The 20,179-nt window shown below is 45.3% G+C and overlaps 1 protein-coding gene and 1 pseudogene across 1 annotated transcript; both read right to left on the bottom strand.

Moving 5' to 3' along the window:
- Positions 1–14,091: 14,091 nt before the first annotated feature.
- Positions 14,092–15,340, bottom strand: LOC112268636 (E3 ubiquitin-protein ligase SINA-like 10). Its single transcript, XM_024454541.1, has 2 exons — positions 14,939–15,340; positions 14,092–14,163 (listed from the first exon to the last, which is right to left on the bottom strand). The coding sequence occupies exons 1-2, from the start codon at positions 15,338–15,340 to the stop codon at positions 14,092–14,094; spliced, it is 474 nt and encodes a 157-aa protein (XP_024310309.1).
- A 1,026-nt stretch (positions 15,341–16,366) lies between these two features.
- On the bottom strand, positions 16,367–17,472 carry LOC112268882 (annotated as a pseudogene).
- Positions 17,473–20,179: the final 2,707 nt, after the last annotated feature.

Raw genomic sequence — 20,179 nt, 5'->3', positions numbered from 1 at the left:
CAGGAGGTTTATAAGCCTTTCTCAGGTGCATTACTCTTTACTTAAATTGTCTATTGTTTCCTATTATATGTAATCCATTTCTGAGATCACAAATACAGAAAGATTTCTTCCTGCCTAATTGCTAATACCATAAGAGCGTCAGTATAACCTAATCACGACCATATATAATCACAATGTGTGCCGATGCGAGGCATAGTTGATCTATTGAAGCGCCATTGATCCAGATTCCAAAGCAAATCCAACACATTGTAGCACACCTATCGGATTTCTTCAAACGCCATGAACAATCGCATATACAGCATTAAGAGGGTTTATGAACGGACGAGTCACGAGCACCGGAAGAAAAAGGAAGCAGCACACCAACCAAATCAAATGTCTAGGGCACCAGCAGGTAATTGTTGTACTGATCATTTATGGTAACGCCCTCGTGGTGGCTCACCGCCCTCCCGGTGCCGCCGATGATTGCGCCCCGCGGCGGGAGGGGCTGCTTGGCCTCGCGTACGTCTCTCCACGACGACGAGGGAGAGATCCTGGCCATCATCTACCAACATAAAAAATATGCGAACAAAAACACAACAAAGTGATCAAACTGTTCACGTGATCGACCGAGAAATTCTTACTTCTGAGGCGTCTGAGCCCCTAGCTAGCAGAACTTAAGGAAAAAAATAACGTCACATTACTGTCCCAAGACAAAGAAATCCGGCGCCCACACTGCTGAGCTCACATCACTCATCTCTGCGTTCCTCGTCTAGACATCCAGCGTCTCTCGTGCTTCCTCTCATACCAAATCCCAAACCCTAACTCCCCCAGATCCCTCTGTTCGCTATGCCGCGGTGTACAATCACCCACTCAACCAGCCATGCGGATCTGCGATGCCGCCAGCCGCGTGCTCGGTTCCGAGTACTTCGACGCGCTGCGCTCGCCGCCCAACCCTGCACCCCGATTGGAGCTTCAGGCCCCACGTCCGCCGCTGCGGCCAGCGAGGCCCCATCTCTGGCGCAGCGAATCCCATGCTGGAGGCGACAGCTTCGCAGCTGGGGCTTCCTCCGAGCTGCTCTGCAACACCAGCCAGTCGGTATCGAGCTTCGAGGTCCAACATGACCTCTCAGATCTCAAGGTCAGCACCCTATGCCCCCGGTCGTCCCCTCTCCTTGCTGCCGTCGTCAGTATTGCGATCCGCTTTCATATGTGTGCCATAAGATCTAGTCCCAAGCTCGCTTGGTATGAGGATGCTTTGTTCACTTCTCGCTGCTCGCTAGGGTTCATCCGCGGTTCAAAACGGGTAAGGAAGTAGTCGATCATGTCCAGGAAGTTTGAGATAGCAACACACATACGTGTTGCTATATGCACAGAAGTGTGTTGCTAGCTCCTATGGCAACACATATTCAACACATATAGTATGTGTTGTTATTGCTAGTGTTGCTAAGGTTGATCAACTGCAACACAATTTGAATGTAGGTATAGAAACAGAAATGTGTTGCAATGCAGCAACACTCTTTTTGGCATGTACCAACACACGTTAACATGACCGAGTTTACACCTACTAGAAACACAAAAATGCAACACATGTAAAAAAGTACATGCAGATTATGTTCTGTGTTCACTCAGCATGTGCAAATAATCTTTATCCGGTAGCTAGAGAAGCCAGTGGTCAAACAAAGAACAATCAGTATATATAGCATTGAATTAAGGAAACAATTACATATTAATTGTTCACATCATTCCAGATATAACAAGCACAGCTGATTTTAGTTGTAAACACTATGAAACACAAGAGAAAAGTTGAACAATAGTCGAGATTTTAGTTCTAAACTATGAAACTTAAGTAGGCCGATATATTCTTCACAACTTCAGTGCTTCATCTTTCTTTGGCTAATTAAACTCTCATCAACCATTGACCTTTTCAACCTGCACGGATAACAATATATTGCAAGCGCATAAATATGAATTATAATATATAAGAATCAGTGAATTTGATTCAAGCAAAAAATTTAACGTACAACAACTGAATGCCAAGCAATATATTTCCCTTTGGCATCACCAATTGTCTTGTACTGCCCCCATGGTCTTATGAGCTCCTCTTGTTCTTCAAGAGGGTAAGTAACACGCGCTTTCCAGAATTGGTTTCCTAACCTAATACCACCAACTTGTGCATCTGGATCAAAACTCAAGAGAGTAGCAAATGCTAGATTCACTTTGTTAATAGAGGTGAGCATGACTGTGGTGCCAACCTGTATTGTCCTTTAACAGATCATTAGGGAAACATTACTTTATCTACGAACAAAAAAAGTAACAGCAGTTTTCATAAATTAATCTGTACCACAATCATAGAAGGACGACTCTTCTTTGACGTCGCTTGGCTCGAGATCTTATTTTGACTCACTTGGTCCTGTTTTTTGTAGGTAGCATCTTGTTGGTGCTTTTGCTTCTTGTTCTGTTGTAGTTAGACAAAATATAAATCACAGATATAAATTTGAGGCCATATTTTACGCTAAAAAAAGGAATTCCTTTTGAATCACCATGATAATTGTGTTAGGAAGGACTAGGAGAAGGTAGGGGCAGATGAATAGAAGGTCGGGACGAAATCTGAAGTGGATAGTATGTGGATTTGTTTGATCAGTTTCTTTCTCTATTCTCATATGGTTTCACAAGTTTAAGATGTGTTTTGGATGCAACCTCCTTTGTGGAATTGGTTCAAATCCCCTTTTGGTAGCTAGCTGTTGTTACTGCCATGTTGTGCCAATGTGCAGTTCAGATCCAACTAATTATAGGGTTTTACTCCAGAGTTTTGGAGGAGTTCCTAATTTACATGAGGGAAAACTACGCTGATATAAAAATATCTGTTCTGGGTTTTACCACTAAGTCGAGCAGTAAAACCTTACTTCAGGTTTTTAAATGTGTGTATGGCAAAACATATTTTCAAGTAGATGGTAGTTCTAGTTATTAACTAAAATGAGATAATGGTAAAGCACTTAAATCACTGCATGTGGAGTTGTAGAAATATACTTATGAAATTATGAATCTGTCTGACTATTGACAACAGTGTATAGTGGGCTGATTTTGTATACATGTGGTTGCTGTGATTTCGGAACATTGACCAACCAATACTATCCACTAGGCCCCATCCAAAAATTTATACTGAACATGATATGAAATCCAGCTAGGAACAACAGAGTGTGACATCATAAATTATTTGAACGGATCAACAAAAATGAATTACCTTTTCATGTGGAAAATCATGTGCAGATCTTGATTCTTTTTCTAGGATGTAGGTTGTGGCCAGCAGTCAGTATGTCAGGGTTCGACCCTAGATATCGATCCACGCATGTTGTTTTAATTAACCCATGTCTTCTTTTTCTTATCTTGGTCGCTCAGGATGTGGACTTCGTCAACAGAACGTACTATGCTGGCATCGACGTCCCGGTTGGCCGTCTCGTTCCAACCAGCATAGGACAATGTAATGTTGTCGAGAACAAGGCTACCGAGAGTGAGCCAAAGAAAAAGGTAATGCTTGAGAGTGAGGAGGAAAAGGGCGTGGCTGCAGGAGGAGCGGAACAAGTTATCTGGAGGTGCAAGAAGAGTGATGGCAGGAGGTGGTTCTACAAGCGGATAGTGAGCAACCCCAATTCGCTCTGCTCCTACCATGCCAAACAAAAGTGTTTGGCGGCGCCACCGGCTCCACCAGCAGGATACAATCCCTCCATGAGCTCGAAGCTTGCAAGTAAAAGAAAGGCCGTCGACGCATATGAACCATACATATATTACGACGGGTTCGGCCCATCCCGCAGCAAGAGGTGCTAGCTAGAGTACTAATTTGCTCCACACTTAGCTTACCTTAGACAATACATGCAAACTGTGTGGGCATCTTATCTGTTTCATTATCTTTAGTTTCTCCGGAAACCTCATACTTCTATCAGTCAGATTTGGAGTTTGGACAGAAAACTTGTCCTCCGTATTGTGGAATTCAGGGCAGATATGTTGGTGCTCTTTTGTATGACAATATGACAATGTGACCCCACATTCGGAAAGGAAATCACATACATGCTCCCTCTATTTCAAATGTAGGGCATATAATTGTTGTCTGTCAAAGTTTATACAATTTGACCAAGTTTATAGCAAATCATATCAACATACACGGTGTCACACCAAGGTACTGTGATTCCAGTATATTTAATGATACTCATTTGACACCCCGTATGTTGATATGCTTTGGTATACAGGGGCGGAGACAGGTCCCAGGCACACCAGGCCATGCCCTGGGGTGTGAGTGTGCTGCCCTTCAGACTTTTAACCATTGTTCATTACAGTTCACTTGCTGTTTAGCACTGTTCAATGAGGTTGGCCTGGGGCGTGGCCCAATCCTGGCTCCGTTACTGTTGGTATATGGTTGAAAAAGGGGGTATATGGTTGGTCAAAGTCTAGAAACTCTAAACTTTGACAGTCAGCAAAAGTTATACGGCCTACATTTTGGAACAGGGGGAGTACATGACAACAAATCCAACCGCAAGCACTCCTGTGATGCATCGGCTCACCGTCTTCGCATGCTCTACACTGCGAACACGCAACAGTCATGTGCTTACATTTGAGTATAGCAGTATGGAAAGCAGTTGCAACAATAAATGACAGTCTAATAGATTCCAGTAAAGATACTGTATATATGTTGCCTTTGGATTTGTAAAATCTTGCTCCAAATTAGCAGAACTTGTAAACGACTATATGTTGAGAACTATGAAGTTTCTCAGTTTCTATATCGAATGATCAAAAGCTTCTGTCAGTTTTTTTAATTTCAAAAGCATGAAGAAATTAATTTAGTAACCCCGTTTAAATAGAATTTATGTAACCATAAGTATTAAACATAGGGACTAGCTAGGGCTCAGTCGACTGAGAAATATGATTTCGCGGTCGACCGGCCAGCATCCCTGTCCGTATGTGTCTGCACATGCATGTGTACGTGTGCGAGTGTGTACGTGTGTCAAAATAAAAAGCATTAGTCCTTATATTAATAAATCAAGTTCCCACTTGTATACTTCTCATGTGAATTGTTACGAGTTTGAAACAATGCTAAAAACTTGAAATTTGAAAAATGACTGATCCTGACGAATGCACAACCAAACTCCACGAACAAAAGGAAAAATGCAACAAAAAAATAAAAATAAATTTTCAAAATTGCAGCTAAAACTTTATGCCCGATTTTAAAATTGCAGGTAAAACTATATGCGCGATTTTAAAAATTGCAGGTGAAACTTTATGCGCGATTCTCAAGATCGCAGGTGAAACTTTATCATGATTCTAAAAATTGCCGGCGAACCTTTATGCCGATTCTAAAAATTGCAAGTGAAATTTTTTGCGTGATTTTAAAAATTGCAACTGAAAGTTATGCGTGATTCTAAAAATTACAAGTGAAACATTAAAATTGCATGTGAAATTTTTTAATTGCACTAAAATTTTCAGAATATGCAACTCGTCCAAAAAAAAATCGGGATGCAAAAAATAAAATAAGTGTACAAATTATCTTATAATGCTATTTTACGTTAGTGCACATATATAAAGTAAACAAAAGGTAAGAGAGAAAAATAAAAAGCAAAAATGAAGCGATTTGTAAAATAAAAAACAAAAATAGAAAAAGAAAAAGAAAGGCAGGGTTGAGAATCTAACCTGCAACCTCTGCAAGAGACTAAATATCAACACACCACCAGGCCAACTGCCTTTCACTAATTATTGTTCTGTTATTTACTTACTTACCTTTTCTTTTTTCCGCTGTCGGCTGATAAATTTGTTTTCTCATGCAACTGATCCCTAGGAAATCTGTTAAACATACTACGAGTGGTAAGACTTGCATGTTGACTTCAGAAATTAGAAGAAATAAATAGCGGGACATATAATTCAGATAAATCTCTAGATTCGATTACTTTCATGGTTCCCGGTCCAAGATGGGCCAACAGATCCACCAGAATAGAGGGGCAACTCTACTGAGGTGCTCAAAGCCTTCGCTCACCATGACGTCCTTCAAGTTGCCCGGAGAGGCGATGAACTTGAAGCAAGCATTTTTTTAGTGCGCCACAGCCATGTTGTTCTGCCAGCGTCAAAGTAGTGACACTGAGCTTCCGTCGATGAGATTATATACACAGCTTCGCTTCGCACATCAACTTGAGCCTCTCAATGTTGTACGTTTCACCACTACAAACAAATGTTGAGGCTGGTCATAGTGAGGAGTAACTTAGAGTAGTAATATTCTTGACTCAAATTTGCCCAAATATGGATGTATCTATTCTTAAAGAGGTTTTTTACTGTACCTTTTGATACTAGAGGAAGAAATGAGTAGTAGAACATTGATTAGTAGGGACCGGACCTTTTTTCCCTCGAAAAAAAAACCTTGACCGGGCTAGGCCCATCAGACCCAGAACTGCCAATGACAAGCCCAGAACTGCCGATTAGAATAGAAAGAAGTCCATATTTCACCCTCAAATGTCACGCTCCGGCCGCATAACCCCCTGAAGTCCAAAACCGGTTATTTAGGCCCCTAACTTCCGTAATACCACTTAAATCACGCCCCTAAGCGGTTTTAGAGCCCCTAAGGGGTCCGAATCGGTTAAATGGGGCTGTCTTCTTCCCGTAGCTCCCGAAATCCCCAAATCCGCCCTCGTGCTAACCCTAAAAATCAAGAGGCCCCAATCCTCGGCCACGGCAATCCCATCCCGATGGATCGCAGTTCCGGCTCATCGACAAGGTGGTATGGTGCTTCATTACCAGGCAGCTCCGGTGGTTCGAGCTCGTCGTTTCCCCCATTGTCGTCGCCCATCCCGTACCGTGAGAAGCCAATGGAATACTCGCCGGCAGTGCTACGCGACTGTGGGATGAAGTCGCCACGTTGGATTTCATGGAGCCTGAAGAACCCAGGGAGGAGTACCACACATGCCCCTTACGTCGGGTAAGTTTTGCAGTTAAATGGGGCTGTCTTCTTCGCGCTCTCTGTCTCTGTCTCTAAAAATTTAGGGTTTTCGTCATTTGAAAATTTCCTTTGTGGGTGTTTTAGGTTTCTGGCGGATGCAGCTTTTTTCGTTGGCATGACCCAGCAGCTACATCGTTTTTGAGAGATTTAATTGGAGATCTTCGTGACTGCTGTGTCAAATCGAAGAAGGAAAATGAAATGCTGAAGTCTGAACTTGGAGATGTTGAAATGCAGCTTCTTCAAACAAAACAGAAGCTGGATGACGAGGAGAAGAAGGTGGTTTCACTACAGAATGATGCCAACAGAACAAGGAATGAGATGCGAAGTCTGAAGATCTTCATTTTTTTTCCTAGTTTGTGTCTTAGTCTGTGTTATGTGGGCAGTGATTGGTATGTAGAATCCACTGAAATGTGGGCAGTGCTTCCTATGTAGATTCTGTTATGTGGGCAGTGGTAATAAAATCAGATTCTTGAATGTTGTTGTTTCGCATGAGAATGAGAACAGAAATTTGGCATGTTATGTGGGCAGTGGTAACAAAATCAGAACAATAAACCAAAACCACAGTGATTAATTGATTCCAGAACAATAAACCAAAACCATAGTTATTACTAATTCCAGAACATAAACCAAAACCACAGTGATTACTAATACCAAAACCACAGTGATTACTAATTCCAGAACATAGACACTTCCAAAAGACTTTCAAGTTTCACAACATTCCAAATGTAACTATTCCTATTACATGGATCACTTCTCAGATGAAGAGCCTTCGTTACCATTTTTTGCCATTTTGGCAGCCTTAAATGCAGCCAGGTTGAAAACACAATGAGAAGGTTGCAACATCTTCATTTTGGTTGGCTGGGAGCTTGTCTGTGAACTCTGGCTTCCTCCAATGTTGCAAGAAGTTTCTTTCCTTTTGCTTGGTGCTCCCCCAATCTTTAATGCAGTTTGTTTCCTTGTAGCTACTGATTCCTCTTGAGTATATATTCTTTCTTGTTCCTTGGTGTAGGTTGGGGTGCAGGATCCTAATAATTCAACTTGTGTTAGTATTAGAAAATGTACAGATGAGTATTGTAAATAAAATGCATACCTTTCCTTTACTAGCTTGTTTTAGCATTTTCAGCTTCAAAAGCAGCCTTGTCAGCTTTTCTCTTCTTTGTTGATTGCTTCACTATATGAGCATTGACATTATGGTTGACATTGGGGTTGTTCTTGCAGCTCTTCATGTTGTGGCCCTGTCTATGGAATAGTCTACATGTGATTTTTGTGCCAACCTTTGACATCTTACTTCCCTTAGGTGCCTCTCCTGGTTCTCTTCTCCTCTCTAGCTTAGGCCTACCTGGCATCTTGATGAAACCAGGTGCTAGTGGCCTAGGATGGTCTGCTGTTGGCCAACTTTCCTCTCCCTCAAGTGGCGCCAGACAGTGATCATATATCTTGTGATATACTGCAATAGAGAAGCAGTTTGCAATATAATCATCAACCTGCTTGGAACTCTTGTAGATTGCACTGATGGCATGGCAACATGGCAAGCCTGACAGCTGCCAATACCTGCAGGTGCAAACCCTGTTCTCCAATGAGACAGTAAACTTAAATCTACCATGTTCTATAACCTCAAACCCATCCTTTCCATTCCAAAGAACATTGCAATTTGCAGATCTGTTGATGTTCTGTTTCAACTTCTTGAACACATTAGGACATATTGTCCCTTTCCACTTGCTTGTCTTGCTTCTGCACTCCTGTATCCTCACCATCATCTTTCTTCTAATCCACTCTAGCATTGAGACAATAGGCAGATACCTTGATCCCAGGATCATGTTGTTAAATGATTCACACATGTTATTATCAACTGAATCACAGTTAGAACCTAGCTTCAAGTGAGCCCTGCTCCAGTGTTCAGGAGATGTTTTCATCATATTTGCTGCTCCTTCTGGTGTTACCTGAGCCAGCCTTGCCCTGTTATAATTTAAGAGCACTCTATTTGGAGATTTTGCACCCCTCCAGAACAGCTTCTGAAGATCATGGTCAGGGTGTTTTTTCTTCCAATTAGCATATATGTGTCTAGCACACATCCTGTGCTCAGCCTTTGGAACTAATAGCTCAATAGCTCCAATCAAACCCTGCAAGTGAGTTGTACATAGTCAGCATAAGCAAGTATTAATTGAGATTATGGCAGTGAGACAACAAATTACTAAGTTGTATACCTTTTGCTGATCAGATATGAATACCCATCCTTCTCCTTGGTCTTTAATTTTGAGATCTTTATCCAGAAAGTTAAGAAACCAATACCAGGAATCTGTAGTCTCCTTCTCAACTACTGCCCAAGCTATTGGGTACATCTGTTATTTGCATCTCTACCTAATGCACATAGCAACTGCCCATAGCAAGCTCCTTTGAAGAAGCACCCATCCAGCCCAACTACTCTCCTACATCCAGCTAGAAAGCAATTTTTACATGCATTGAAGCACATGTAAAACCTCTGAAATACATGCCTGCCATCAGGCTGATCTGAGTCTAGCATAACATGCACAGTACCACCTGGGTTGCTTCTCAACAATTCCAGCTGATAATCAAAGACTTGAGAATATTCACCATGGGTTGCATCAAACATTTTCTTCAACGCAATATTCTTGGCCCTTTTACATTTGGAAATGTGTACATCAACTCCAATGTCCTGAAGTACAGTTTCTTTTATGTTTTCAAGCTTCCATGTAGGGTTTGTCTTAATCAACTTTCCATATTTGGCAGCAATCACATTTGTTGTTACCAAGTTGTTGTCTCTTCTAGGAATACAATGATGTTCATCCACTAATGTAGAAACTTGCAACCACTTATTCTTGGTTGTCTTTGATGCATATATCATCCATTTGCAATCAGGCCATGAACAATGAGCTCTTATCTTATCCTTCTCATCTTTAGTGAAAAGCAGATGTACATGTTGTTTTATCCCATACCTGATGAGAGCCTTCTTGATGTGTTCCTTGCTCCTAAACACCATACCAAGCTTGAATTTTGCCTTTTTAGCTTTGCTGTCATACCTAGGCCATTCACTTTTCCTCCTTTTGAATATCTTTCCTCCTTCACCATCACTCTCCTCATCATAAGAGCAATCATCATCTGAATCGAAGTATTCTGTTTTAGACCCTTCATCTAGATCTGCTACATTCTCTTCAACAACATTATTATCATTGACAATTTGACCTCTACTGGCACCCATTTTCTTAGCCCTCTTCTGCCTCCTTATCTCTCTAGCAATCTTCCTTACTTGTTCTGCTTCTGAGTCCTCACCTAAACTGCATTCTTCTGGAGGTACATATTCAATGTCACTTTCATCTTCAGTATTTTCAGGTTCCACTTGTTCCATCTCACTTGTTTCATTCTTGGCCCTTTTACTTGATGGTGCTACTTCAGGCTGAGTTGATGACTTTGGACCTGGATGTTTCCTCTTGGCTTCGCTTGCAGCTACTGATTTAGGTTTAGGCTAAGTTGATGGATGTGGAACTGCAGGTATTAAGCTCCTCTTTGCTCTCTTCTTCTTATCTTCCTAACTGTAACCATAAAACTGCCTGAAAGACTCTAGTTGTGCATCTAGTTCATCCTTAGTTGGGGTCACATCTTTTGAGGTGTGTGTCCTTCTCAGAACTCTTGGGTGTGCTAAACCCTTCTCTCCTTGGTGAGATTATAAGATTCTCCATGTCATCTTTTATTGTTTCAACAGAAGGTGCATCACATAAAAGTGCAGACATAAATTCTGAATCCACTTCCTGTGCTTGGACTAGAGGAACTTTACTTCCTTTATGCTTTGAATATGTCTCACCAATTCTTATGTCAACCACACCATCATCTTGCTCCTGCTCCTGTGCCTCATTGTCTGCCTCCCAGTCACTATCCTCAGCATTTTCCTGTTCCACTTCATCAGAATCAAAATGCTCCACATAGAGTTCCGCAACACCACCATTTGTCATGGCATTATCCATCCTCTTTACTGAATCATCATCAAACAACAGAAACAGTCCATCCTCCAATGAGTTCCCAGGAAAGAGCCAATGAATCTTCAGTTGCCTCTTAGCATCATACCATTCTGTTTCAGCACAGATCAATTCCTTAAGGGATTCCTTGATTTCATAAAAGGACAGCTTATCTCTCTCCAGATGAAAAGTATACTCTGCCCCACCCACATACTGCAGTGTCCCTTTCGATCTAACAAATAGCCCACAAATGCGGCAACTGATTGAGATGTAATCGAGCGGGTCGAAATCCTCTGAGCCTAAAAATCGAAGAAACCCTACGTCAATTTCGGAACAATCTGCACTAACCCTACGAACTAACCCTACGAAACGAAGAACACTAACACTTAGATGAGAAGGAAGTGGAAAAATCTGATGGCACTGACCTTTATCCATGGTGAGATTCCGCTGACCGACCCGTGCTGCAGATCATTCGCACGCGCCTTGCTCCGATTCGCCGTGAAGGGTGCGTCGCCGCCACGATGGAGATGGCGACGGCTCGACTGGGAAGGGAGAGGAGATGAAATGACAGAACCGAATCGCACGGCGATTTGGTTCCCGTACCAACCGATTCGGCCACGTCAACGTCACCAAAAAGCCTAATCAGCCCCTACACCGCCCTAAATGTGCCACGTAGGCTGTAAAACCTCTTAGGGGCGTGATTTAAATGGTATTACGGAATTTAGGGGTCTAAATAACCGGTTTTGGACTTCAGGGGGTTATGCGGCTGGAGCGTGACATTTGAAGGTGAAATATGTCGATAGATCGATACCGTTGTCGCTGCCTGTGTCGTCGCCGCCTCCACCGTCTCCGCCCCATCGCCGTCGACGCCTCCGCCGGTGCCGCCCCGTCGCCGTCGCTGTCGCCGCCCCCTTCAAGCGGTCGCGGATCTCGATCTCCTCCGCCTCTCTGAGTCGGTAAGCCCAATCACAACTCTTGTTCGATGGTGCATGCGAGGTTATTAGGTTCGACGAACTCATCTGCTCTGTGGTGAACTACGCCCTACAAAATTCCTTCTGTAGGTTAATTATTAGATGAACTTAATCAAGTGATCTTTTTTGATGGGTTTTTCTTGTCCGCGGACAAAAACAGACAAATGTCTTGTATTTGGCTAGTGCCCTTGGAGATGCCCTTTATAGTTGTGGTACCGTGTAGCACGCCTCGCTGAAGTTGCGACAGATAAGCGAGGCACCCACCTACTCGGTCAAAGAAATCGCCCTCATCTTCTTCCCTCTTCATCTTCACCAGAAAGAGCCTCTCAAGAATCACTTTCTCGTGCGTGCAAAGAGGAGGAACGAAACGAGATGCAGGGCGCCGCGGGGAAGAGCAGCAGCACTTGGCCCTACTCCAACGTCTAGGTGAAGCAGGAACCTGGCGCCGGAGCAATCGTCGCGGCGGAGCAGCAGGGCTCTCCAGTTGGCATCACGGTGAAGCTGGACATTAGCGTGCTCCAATGCCCCATCTGCTTCCGCCCCTTCAAGCCTCCAATCTTCCGGGTACGCACGCACCTACTTGATCATCTTCTTCAGTAGTTAAACCTCCCATGGCCGTGGATCCATTCACCTGGAACGAAGGCAACAAAACATTTCTATTTTGTGTTACTTGTGCAGTGCAAAGGCGGCCGGCACACGGCGTGCGAGAGCTGCCTGGCGGAGATCCCGTACAAGCAGTGCCAGGAATGCGAGCATGGTGGCGGCTTCGAGCGGCCGGTGCCCGGGGCTGGAAGAGACAGTCTCCTCCGCCCTGATCCAGTGCGCGCATGATGGCTGCAGCCTCTTCGTCCCCTACCACGAGGCCAGCCAGCACCAGAGCGTCTGCCCGCACGCGCCCTGCTCGTGCCCGGAGCCCGGCTGCTTCTTCCAGGCGCCCCCCGTGGCGCTGCTTGCGCACCTCACGGCCTCGCACGCCATGCCGGTCCACAAGGTCCCTCACGCCAAGCTGCTGGCCATGGGCATGGGGCTGCCGCCGCGCCGGCACCTGGTTGTCGTGGAAGACGACAGCGGCTTCCTCCTCACCGTTGCCGGCTGCCCGGCCGGCATCACCACGGTGTCGGCCGTGTACGTCATGGTACACGGTGAAGCTGTGGGCCAACGGGCCGCCCCCGGCGCCAGCGCCGGGGATCGTGTCGGTGGAGATCGTGGCGGTCTGCTGCGCGGCGCCCGGGGCCGTCTACATGGAGGCGCTGCCCGTGTTGATGGTGCTGGGCAGCTGGGGAACTTCTTGGTCGGAGCTGGAGCGTCCAAAGAGCTGCGGCTCAACATTCGCGTCGAGAAGATGAGCTGACCGGCCGTATATGCTAATGCAGCCAGCGATTGTAAGTGTCGTCTGCAGGTGTCACTTCTTAATTAGCATCCGATGATCTAGCTCAAACGAAGCAGTAGCTGTTTGGATCAAGTAATTAACATCTTTAGGGTTAGAATGAGCCTTAATGTGATGCCTGTGCAGGCTAAGTGTTTGACAAATTGATGGCTTGGCATCTATGCTCATACCGTCTATGTTAACTGAATCCTACTACTTGCTTCCAATCTGATGTTACTCCTATGGGTGTATTATCTCCTTTACCTGATTTGCTAATACATTCGCATGCTCTAGATCACTGCTGGGTCCAACGCAAATGTTTATTCTTTGTTTCGAGTTAAGGAAAATGCAAGTGCTCTGCCACAAAGCCCAGAACAAATGTTTATTTTCCGTTTCCAGCTTAGGAATGTGCCAATATGTTCTTCCAAGATTGATAGCATGTTGTGTTATTACTAGACTAGAAATTCCATAGTTAGACTGTTCAGTTCATTTGCAATTTTGTGTGTGTCATCTGTATTTCAGGGTTGTTAATGAATCTAGAGAAGAAGCTCCTCTATTTTCTTAATCCAATCAATTTTGGAATCTCAAAATTCATCAAAATTAACATTGTCAATCTGTTTTTGTAGCATTGTCGAGTAGCAGTATTAACAGATACATGCAAGATCATCTACAAGTCTCGGCCTTTGTGTGTCCTTTGGTTTGGAGCGGTATGTTAGGCTAGACTTGTTGATAATAGGGTAGCAAGTGGGGGCCCACTTAAGTCCCACTTCTAGTTCATTTGGAATCTGCTAGTTCAAAATTTTGACTCAAAATTTGATCTAAAATCTAAGAATTGCACTAGAAGTAGGACTTAAGTGGGCTCCCACTTGCAATCCTAGTTGATAACATTTCAGGAAAGATTACGCATTTCTGTTTGCGAAATCAGAAGAAAAATAATACCTATAAATAAACCATAAACTTGTGATTGAGTGAATCGGCTATGTGATATTTATCAAACATGAAAACCATAGGAAGACTTGTTAAGTAGGATTCGAATCTCAGAGCATTGTACGGGTTGATTAAGATGGGTTTCTCTACTTGTGTCTTCTATACATTTTTCATTACCAGCTCCAACTACTTTTGAAAAATTGTTTTTTGAATAGTGTACTGCTCTGGTCTAACTTGCGGCATCATAGGTAACACCTCAAATTGCAACCTTTTTTTCCAAATATTCTTGGCTATTAGAAAATTGAAGTGCATTCTCTCCATATGTTTATATAGAAAAAAATTGAAAAATAACATTTGTGGCATTGTGAGTGTCAAACAAAGCTGCAATGTTATTGTTCAGACATCCCTTATTGGGATGTGAGTTTGTTTTCTGTTTAGTTCCTTATTAGACCTGAAACCCAGAACTGTCATAAAATGTGGTCTGAAGAAATTAGTGACCTTGGCATGGACAAATGTGATGAGTGGTTTATTGAGTTGCATTGTTTCCTTAGATTGTTGCACAAGGTGTGGGTTTAAAAACTTATCATCTCTATTTTGCAACACCCTTTTGGGTTAAAACTTATAATCTGCTTACTTTGTACTCTAACTGTATGAGTTGAACCGCGGTTGACGAACAGAGGACCGTGAATGATGGGAAATGGTGGGAAAGGGAAAAAAATTTGCCGATGCCACGGCGCCGTCCCCCCCTGACGCGGACCAGGGACATTCCCATGGCCGAGCTGCTGCCATTGAGCGTGCCGGCCAGTGACACAAGGAAGACGGTGCGGTCGTCTTGCCCGAGGACGAAGTGCCATGGCTGAGACAGTGGAAGGGTGAGTTTCAAAGGGTGGCCGTAGCTGACGGTGAATATGGCCCGCGCGTGGGCGGTGTCGAAGTGGCCGAGCAGCGCCAGCGGGGTGCCCAGGAACGAGCAATCGGGCTCAGGGCACAAGCAGGGCGCATGAAGGCATGTGCGCAGGTGGTTCATGGCGTTGTGGTAGACGATGTGGAGGCCGCAGCCGAACTCTCTGTACACGCACGACACCTTGGCGGCGGCGAGGATGGCGTTTAGCGCGGGGCGGGAGGGTCGTTCCGTGCAACTGCAGAGTTCGCCGTGCATGTGGCGGCAGTAGTCGCGGCAGCACACCCACGTGCCCCTCCGCCTCGCACTGCAACAAAGAAAGAAACCCATTCAAACGTAAGAGACCAAACAAATTTCATCTTTCCTCTATTCCTAATCGATCTAGAAATAAATATCTTTGCATCGATCGACAACTTGGTTGGGGAGACTCGCCTCGTAGAGTGGGGGCTTGAGGGGGCGGCAGCAGCTCTTGCAGTGGAAAATCCACGTCCATGCACGTCATTGTGTGTCGGAGGGGCGAAAATCCATGTTGGGCCTCCCGCCAAGCTCGTGCGCTGGTACGTGTCGATCTCCTCGCCCTCTCCACACGCTGGAGTCTATATGCCTTGAGTCGGCCAGCCAAGCTGCATGGGCTGAGAGGTAGGGATGGCTCAAAGGCCCATTTAAGATGGGCCAGGAGTAAAAGACAAAAGAGGGAGAGAGAGGAAATAGCAGGCCGGCCTTGTGGAACGAGCAGAAGGCAAAATCCATCGAATGTTTGAACCATTTTGAGTTTGAATAATAAAGCAATATTGTTTTATTCTGTATCCGTAACAATAAAAATCAAAATTTCAGTTAAAATATAGTGTTTTCCCTTTGGATTTCTAAATTTTGCACTATTTCACAATCACAGACCTTAGAAGCAATTTATGCAGAACTAATGGCTTTAAATTTCATATATTCGTGTTTAAAAAATATCTTGTGTTTTAAAGACCGGAACTACCTCACGTATGACAGTCCATGTACGATTTGTGTGCCATGAAAGGAATCAGTGGTGATTAGGAATGGTGAAATTATGATCAACTGTTGATGTGCATTGCAGTAAGAAAATCGTACTGCTTTCGTCGTACGTCAAGCAGTGCTCTAGAAAATCGTACTCCTTTCTTCTAAGGCAACCACAAGTTCTTAAGCATACTATTAGTAAAAGTAGGTGCATGGTCACTTCTAGAAAGAAAGAAAAATAGCAGGATGATTTGGACTAATCTGATACAGATTTTTTAACTTTGAATTAGAAGATGTCAGGACCTAGGCAAGGTTGGCGATCAGTTCCTCTAGAATATAGGGGCAACTGCTCTTCAGGTGCTCAAAGCAATCACTCTTCATTATTTCCTTCAGGTTTCCTGGAGACGCAAGTAACTTGAAGCATGCCGTTTTGAGCTTTCCACAACCATGCTGCTCTGCCAGCGTCAACGTGGTTGCCACGGTACGGTGCTTCTGCAGATGTGATTGCACAGTTTCTCCTCGCAAATCAGCTTCAGTCTCTCCCCGTTATACCTGTCCGCTGCCACAAGCAAATGCTGAAACATTACTATCGTGTAAGCCTCATCCATCTGGGGCACCATGTCGGTGTAGATGAAGTGGAGCAAAGCCTTGAACACTTTGGCTTCCATGTCATGAATCTGTATGCGAGTTGCCGTCTTCTCCTTCATGGGACCGAGAAGCTCCGCCTTGAAGACCGATGGACCGGGCAGCGAGTATGCACCGGTGTGTGGCAAATGTCTCCCCACCGACATCGAAAGTAATATCTGCCGCCTCGCCAGCCAAGAGGAGCTGGGCCAGATGTTGGGCCATGTCGGACGGTGGCACCGGGACCTTGGCAGTCAGCAGCGACGGCAGGATTGGTCCGGTGAAAATATCTTTTTGCACGGTTACATCAAATCTGATGCTAAAGACATCATCTTTCAAGTAAGGCGATTCCTCCAAATCCTTCCTTTTGATGAATTGCGCGAAGTCAAATAATGATGGTTCTTCGCTGGTGAAGGTACGACTCTTGCTGCTGGATCTGCTGTACGATGGTACTGGCTGCCCATCTTTGTCAAGCAAACTAATCTTGTACTGCGCTATGACTTCACTGGAATTGTTGTGATGGAGACGAAGATAAATGGCTATCCAATCGGCGTTATCTCCTAGGCCGTTGCCGACTTGCCGTCGGGGTAGTAGTGTATACACCAGCTGTGGCCTCCCACGTCGAACGCTTCAGACTTGAGGAATTTTCCGTTGCCGAGGCCCTTGGTGCCGGAGTAGCCGTCGATCCGGACGATGTGCGACCCGGACACGGTCGGGGCGACGATGGTCTATGCGGACAGTGGCGATGCGACACCGCCGGCGGCGGCGGCAGAAGAGGCGGACATGGTTTCAGCGGCGGAGCATGAGCAAAAGGGAAGAGGGGGCCTAAATAATTGAGTGGAAATCTAAATTAACAGAACATCTCAATCTCGATCAAATATCAGAATCACAAACGGGACAACGACATACCTAATAACCGGTAAGCACGGCGTCGGGCCGACGGCGGCTGGGCGCCGCCGATCAAGGCAGGAAGAGGGGTTAATAAGGGGGAATGGAGGAGATTTGAGGTCTTGAGGAGTGTGCTGATAAGGTCGCCATTGGGGATTTGAGGAAGAGAGCCGTCGGCCCCTCGGGTTCTAGGGATTATAGGTCGCCGACTCGCCGTTCGGGGGGGGGTTTGGGGAAGAACAGTCGGCTGTTGGATTGTGTTGGCAATGAAGCTTGTCCGCTGACGGGCTGCAGTATGGGCTGGGATGCTGAGAAGTTATACTGGGCCTTAGTATTTTCTGCACATCTGAGGGGTTGCGGCCCAGTTTGGCTCTAGTATTTTCTGCACTTATGAAGGATAAATTGGTGCTCTGAAAAAAAGGATAAAAGGAACAAGAAGGTGAAGCCATTTGTGTTCTCTTCGTTTCATAAAAGTTGGCGTATTTTGTTTCGTTAAGACAAGCTTTTGATCAAGAATTACCCTATTAATATTTAAGCTATATGATACGAAATCATGAAAACACACATATCAATAGAGTTTTTATTGATCAAAACCTTGTCTTAACGAAACAAAATATGCCAACCTTTGTAAAATGTGGAGGAAGTACAAATTGTACAATGGTTGACGATTTTAGGAACCGTCCAACCGAGTTGATCCAACGGTGGAAAAATAGTTCGTAAAACAAAAGTACTGAAAGTACTAGAATTATCGATAAAATATAGTTTTATAGGATCGATGAGACAAAATGCTGCATCTAGTTTCAGATTATGAAATAGGGGTGTCCTACAAGTTTATGGGAGGAAGCGGGCGGCGGCGATTCCAGGACGAAGGACGCCGGCGGCAGCCAGATCGAGGTCGACAACGGCGGTGGTGGTGGTGATTTCATGGAGATGACGACGGTTCCTGGAGGCACAGCTGCCTCTGTCCACGCGCACCGTGTCCAGCAGGCGGTTGCGGCCGTGCAGGAGGCCGGCGGCGGGTTTGATCGTTGCTTCTTGTAGTTCCTCTTTTCAGAGTCGAACATCAGAGTCCACGGCGGGGACAAATCAACACCGGATCGGTGGCTCATTGAGTTGCGGGCACCGGCGGACCTACGTTGGGGCCAAAGTGGGCCGTGGCCCGCCCTGGTTTTTGGCACAAACAAAATCTACTACTCCGCGGCAGCCCAGCAGCCCCGCAGAGGCCTACCCTCCTCCCCTTGCGCTGCACGACGGACTGCGACGGATCGAAGCTCGTAGAAGCCAGCGCCGGCCCGCACGCCCCCGCTGCTCGCCCCGCCGCGCCGCCTGGCCCCGCCCGGTGCGCTGCCTGGTCCACGCCCGTTGCCCTGCTCCGCCTCGCATCGCCGCGCCCGCCGCCACTGCTGCTCTGCCGCGCGCGCCGCCCCACCCCGCACGCCTCGGTTGTTCACCCTGGTCGGTTGCTGGCTTGCTGCCTTGCCTCCTCTTCCCCAATTTCAATCACATACGTTGGTTCAGTTGCTGCCCTGCGCCTGCTGCGTGCTGCCCCTCTCCACTACACTGACGTGCGCCTGCTGCCCCTCCTCTACTACTGTCATCCTCTATCGACGGCCTAATCGCTGAACTGCACCTGTTTTCAACAGGTAAACAGCCATGACGGAAAAACGGTCCAATTGAACGCTACATAAACCATTCGAACCGGTGGAAACCACCCCGTATTAGTGCATTGGACCAAACTTAGTTCAACATGATTTTTTCATATTACTTTCGGGCTGCGAAAACATATGTAATATTGATTTATGTACCAAATATAGTCAAAAAAAATTCAACATGACTTTTTTATCTGGACTTGTGATTGATTTATGAACGATACACATGTTTTCGCAGTCCGAAAGCAATATAAAAAGTCATGTTAGACTTAGTTTAGTCTAATGCACAAGTTCGGAGTGGTTTCCACCATTCCAGGTGGTTTATGTATCGTTTAATCGAGTCGCTTTTCCGTCTTCACCATGCACTCCACTTGAAAGTTGGTGCAGTTCAGCGATTGGCCCTCTATCAACACCACTGTCTATCAAGATATTTTTCTTTCTTTCCTCAAATCCCTAGTTTGCAATTTATCAATTTGATGAAATTTGTTTAGTGAAGTGCTATGATTCAGAACAAAAGTTTATGTTCTCTTTCAGTATGGCCCGTCCATGAATTTATGAATTTTTTTATAGCTCCGCCACTGATTGCGGGGGTACGATCGCTTTCCAGGATGGGCCAAGCGATTTGACCGGCTAGATGAACTCCAGTCGAAGCTGAGTTCCGCGTCTTCCATCCTGTAGCTGGTTCCGGCCAGAGGCAGCGGGTCTTCCAAGCTAGCGGATCGATCTGCATCGAGAAAACGATTTTGGTGCATACCCACGTTACAGCACATCAAAACGTGCAGATTGTTTCCTTGAGCAGCTTCTTCGTAATTCACAAGTGAAATCGGTTGTTGCTAGGAGCAAAATCTTGGCGACTAGCGATTTGAAACGGAGTACGCAGCGGTAGAGTTCGCCGGAGCAGCGATGAGACGCGGTAGGCCTTGATCCCATCTCAAAACTGAATGCCGGCTCTGAT

This window comes from Brachypodium distachyon, chromosome 4 (assembly GCF_000005505.3).
Source record: "Brachypodium distachyon strain Bd21 chromosome 4, Brachypodium_distachyon_v3.0, whole genome shotgun sequence".
Taxonomy (NCBI): domain Eukaryota; kingdom Viridiplantae; phylum Streptophyta; class Magnoliopsida; order Poales; family Poaceae; genus Brachypodium; species Brachypodium distachyon.
The sequence above is the reverse complement of the archived record's forward strand: the minus strand, read 5'-3'. Positions and strand labels throughout refer to the sequence as shown.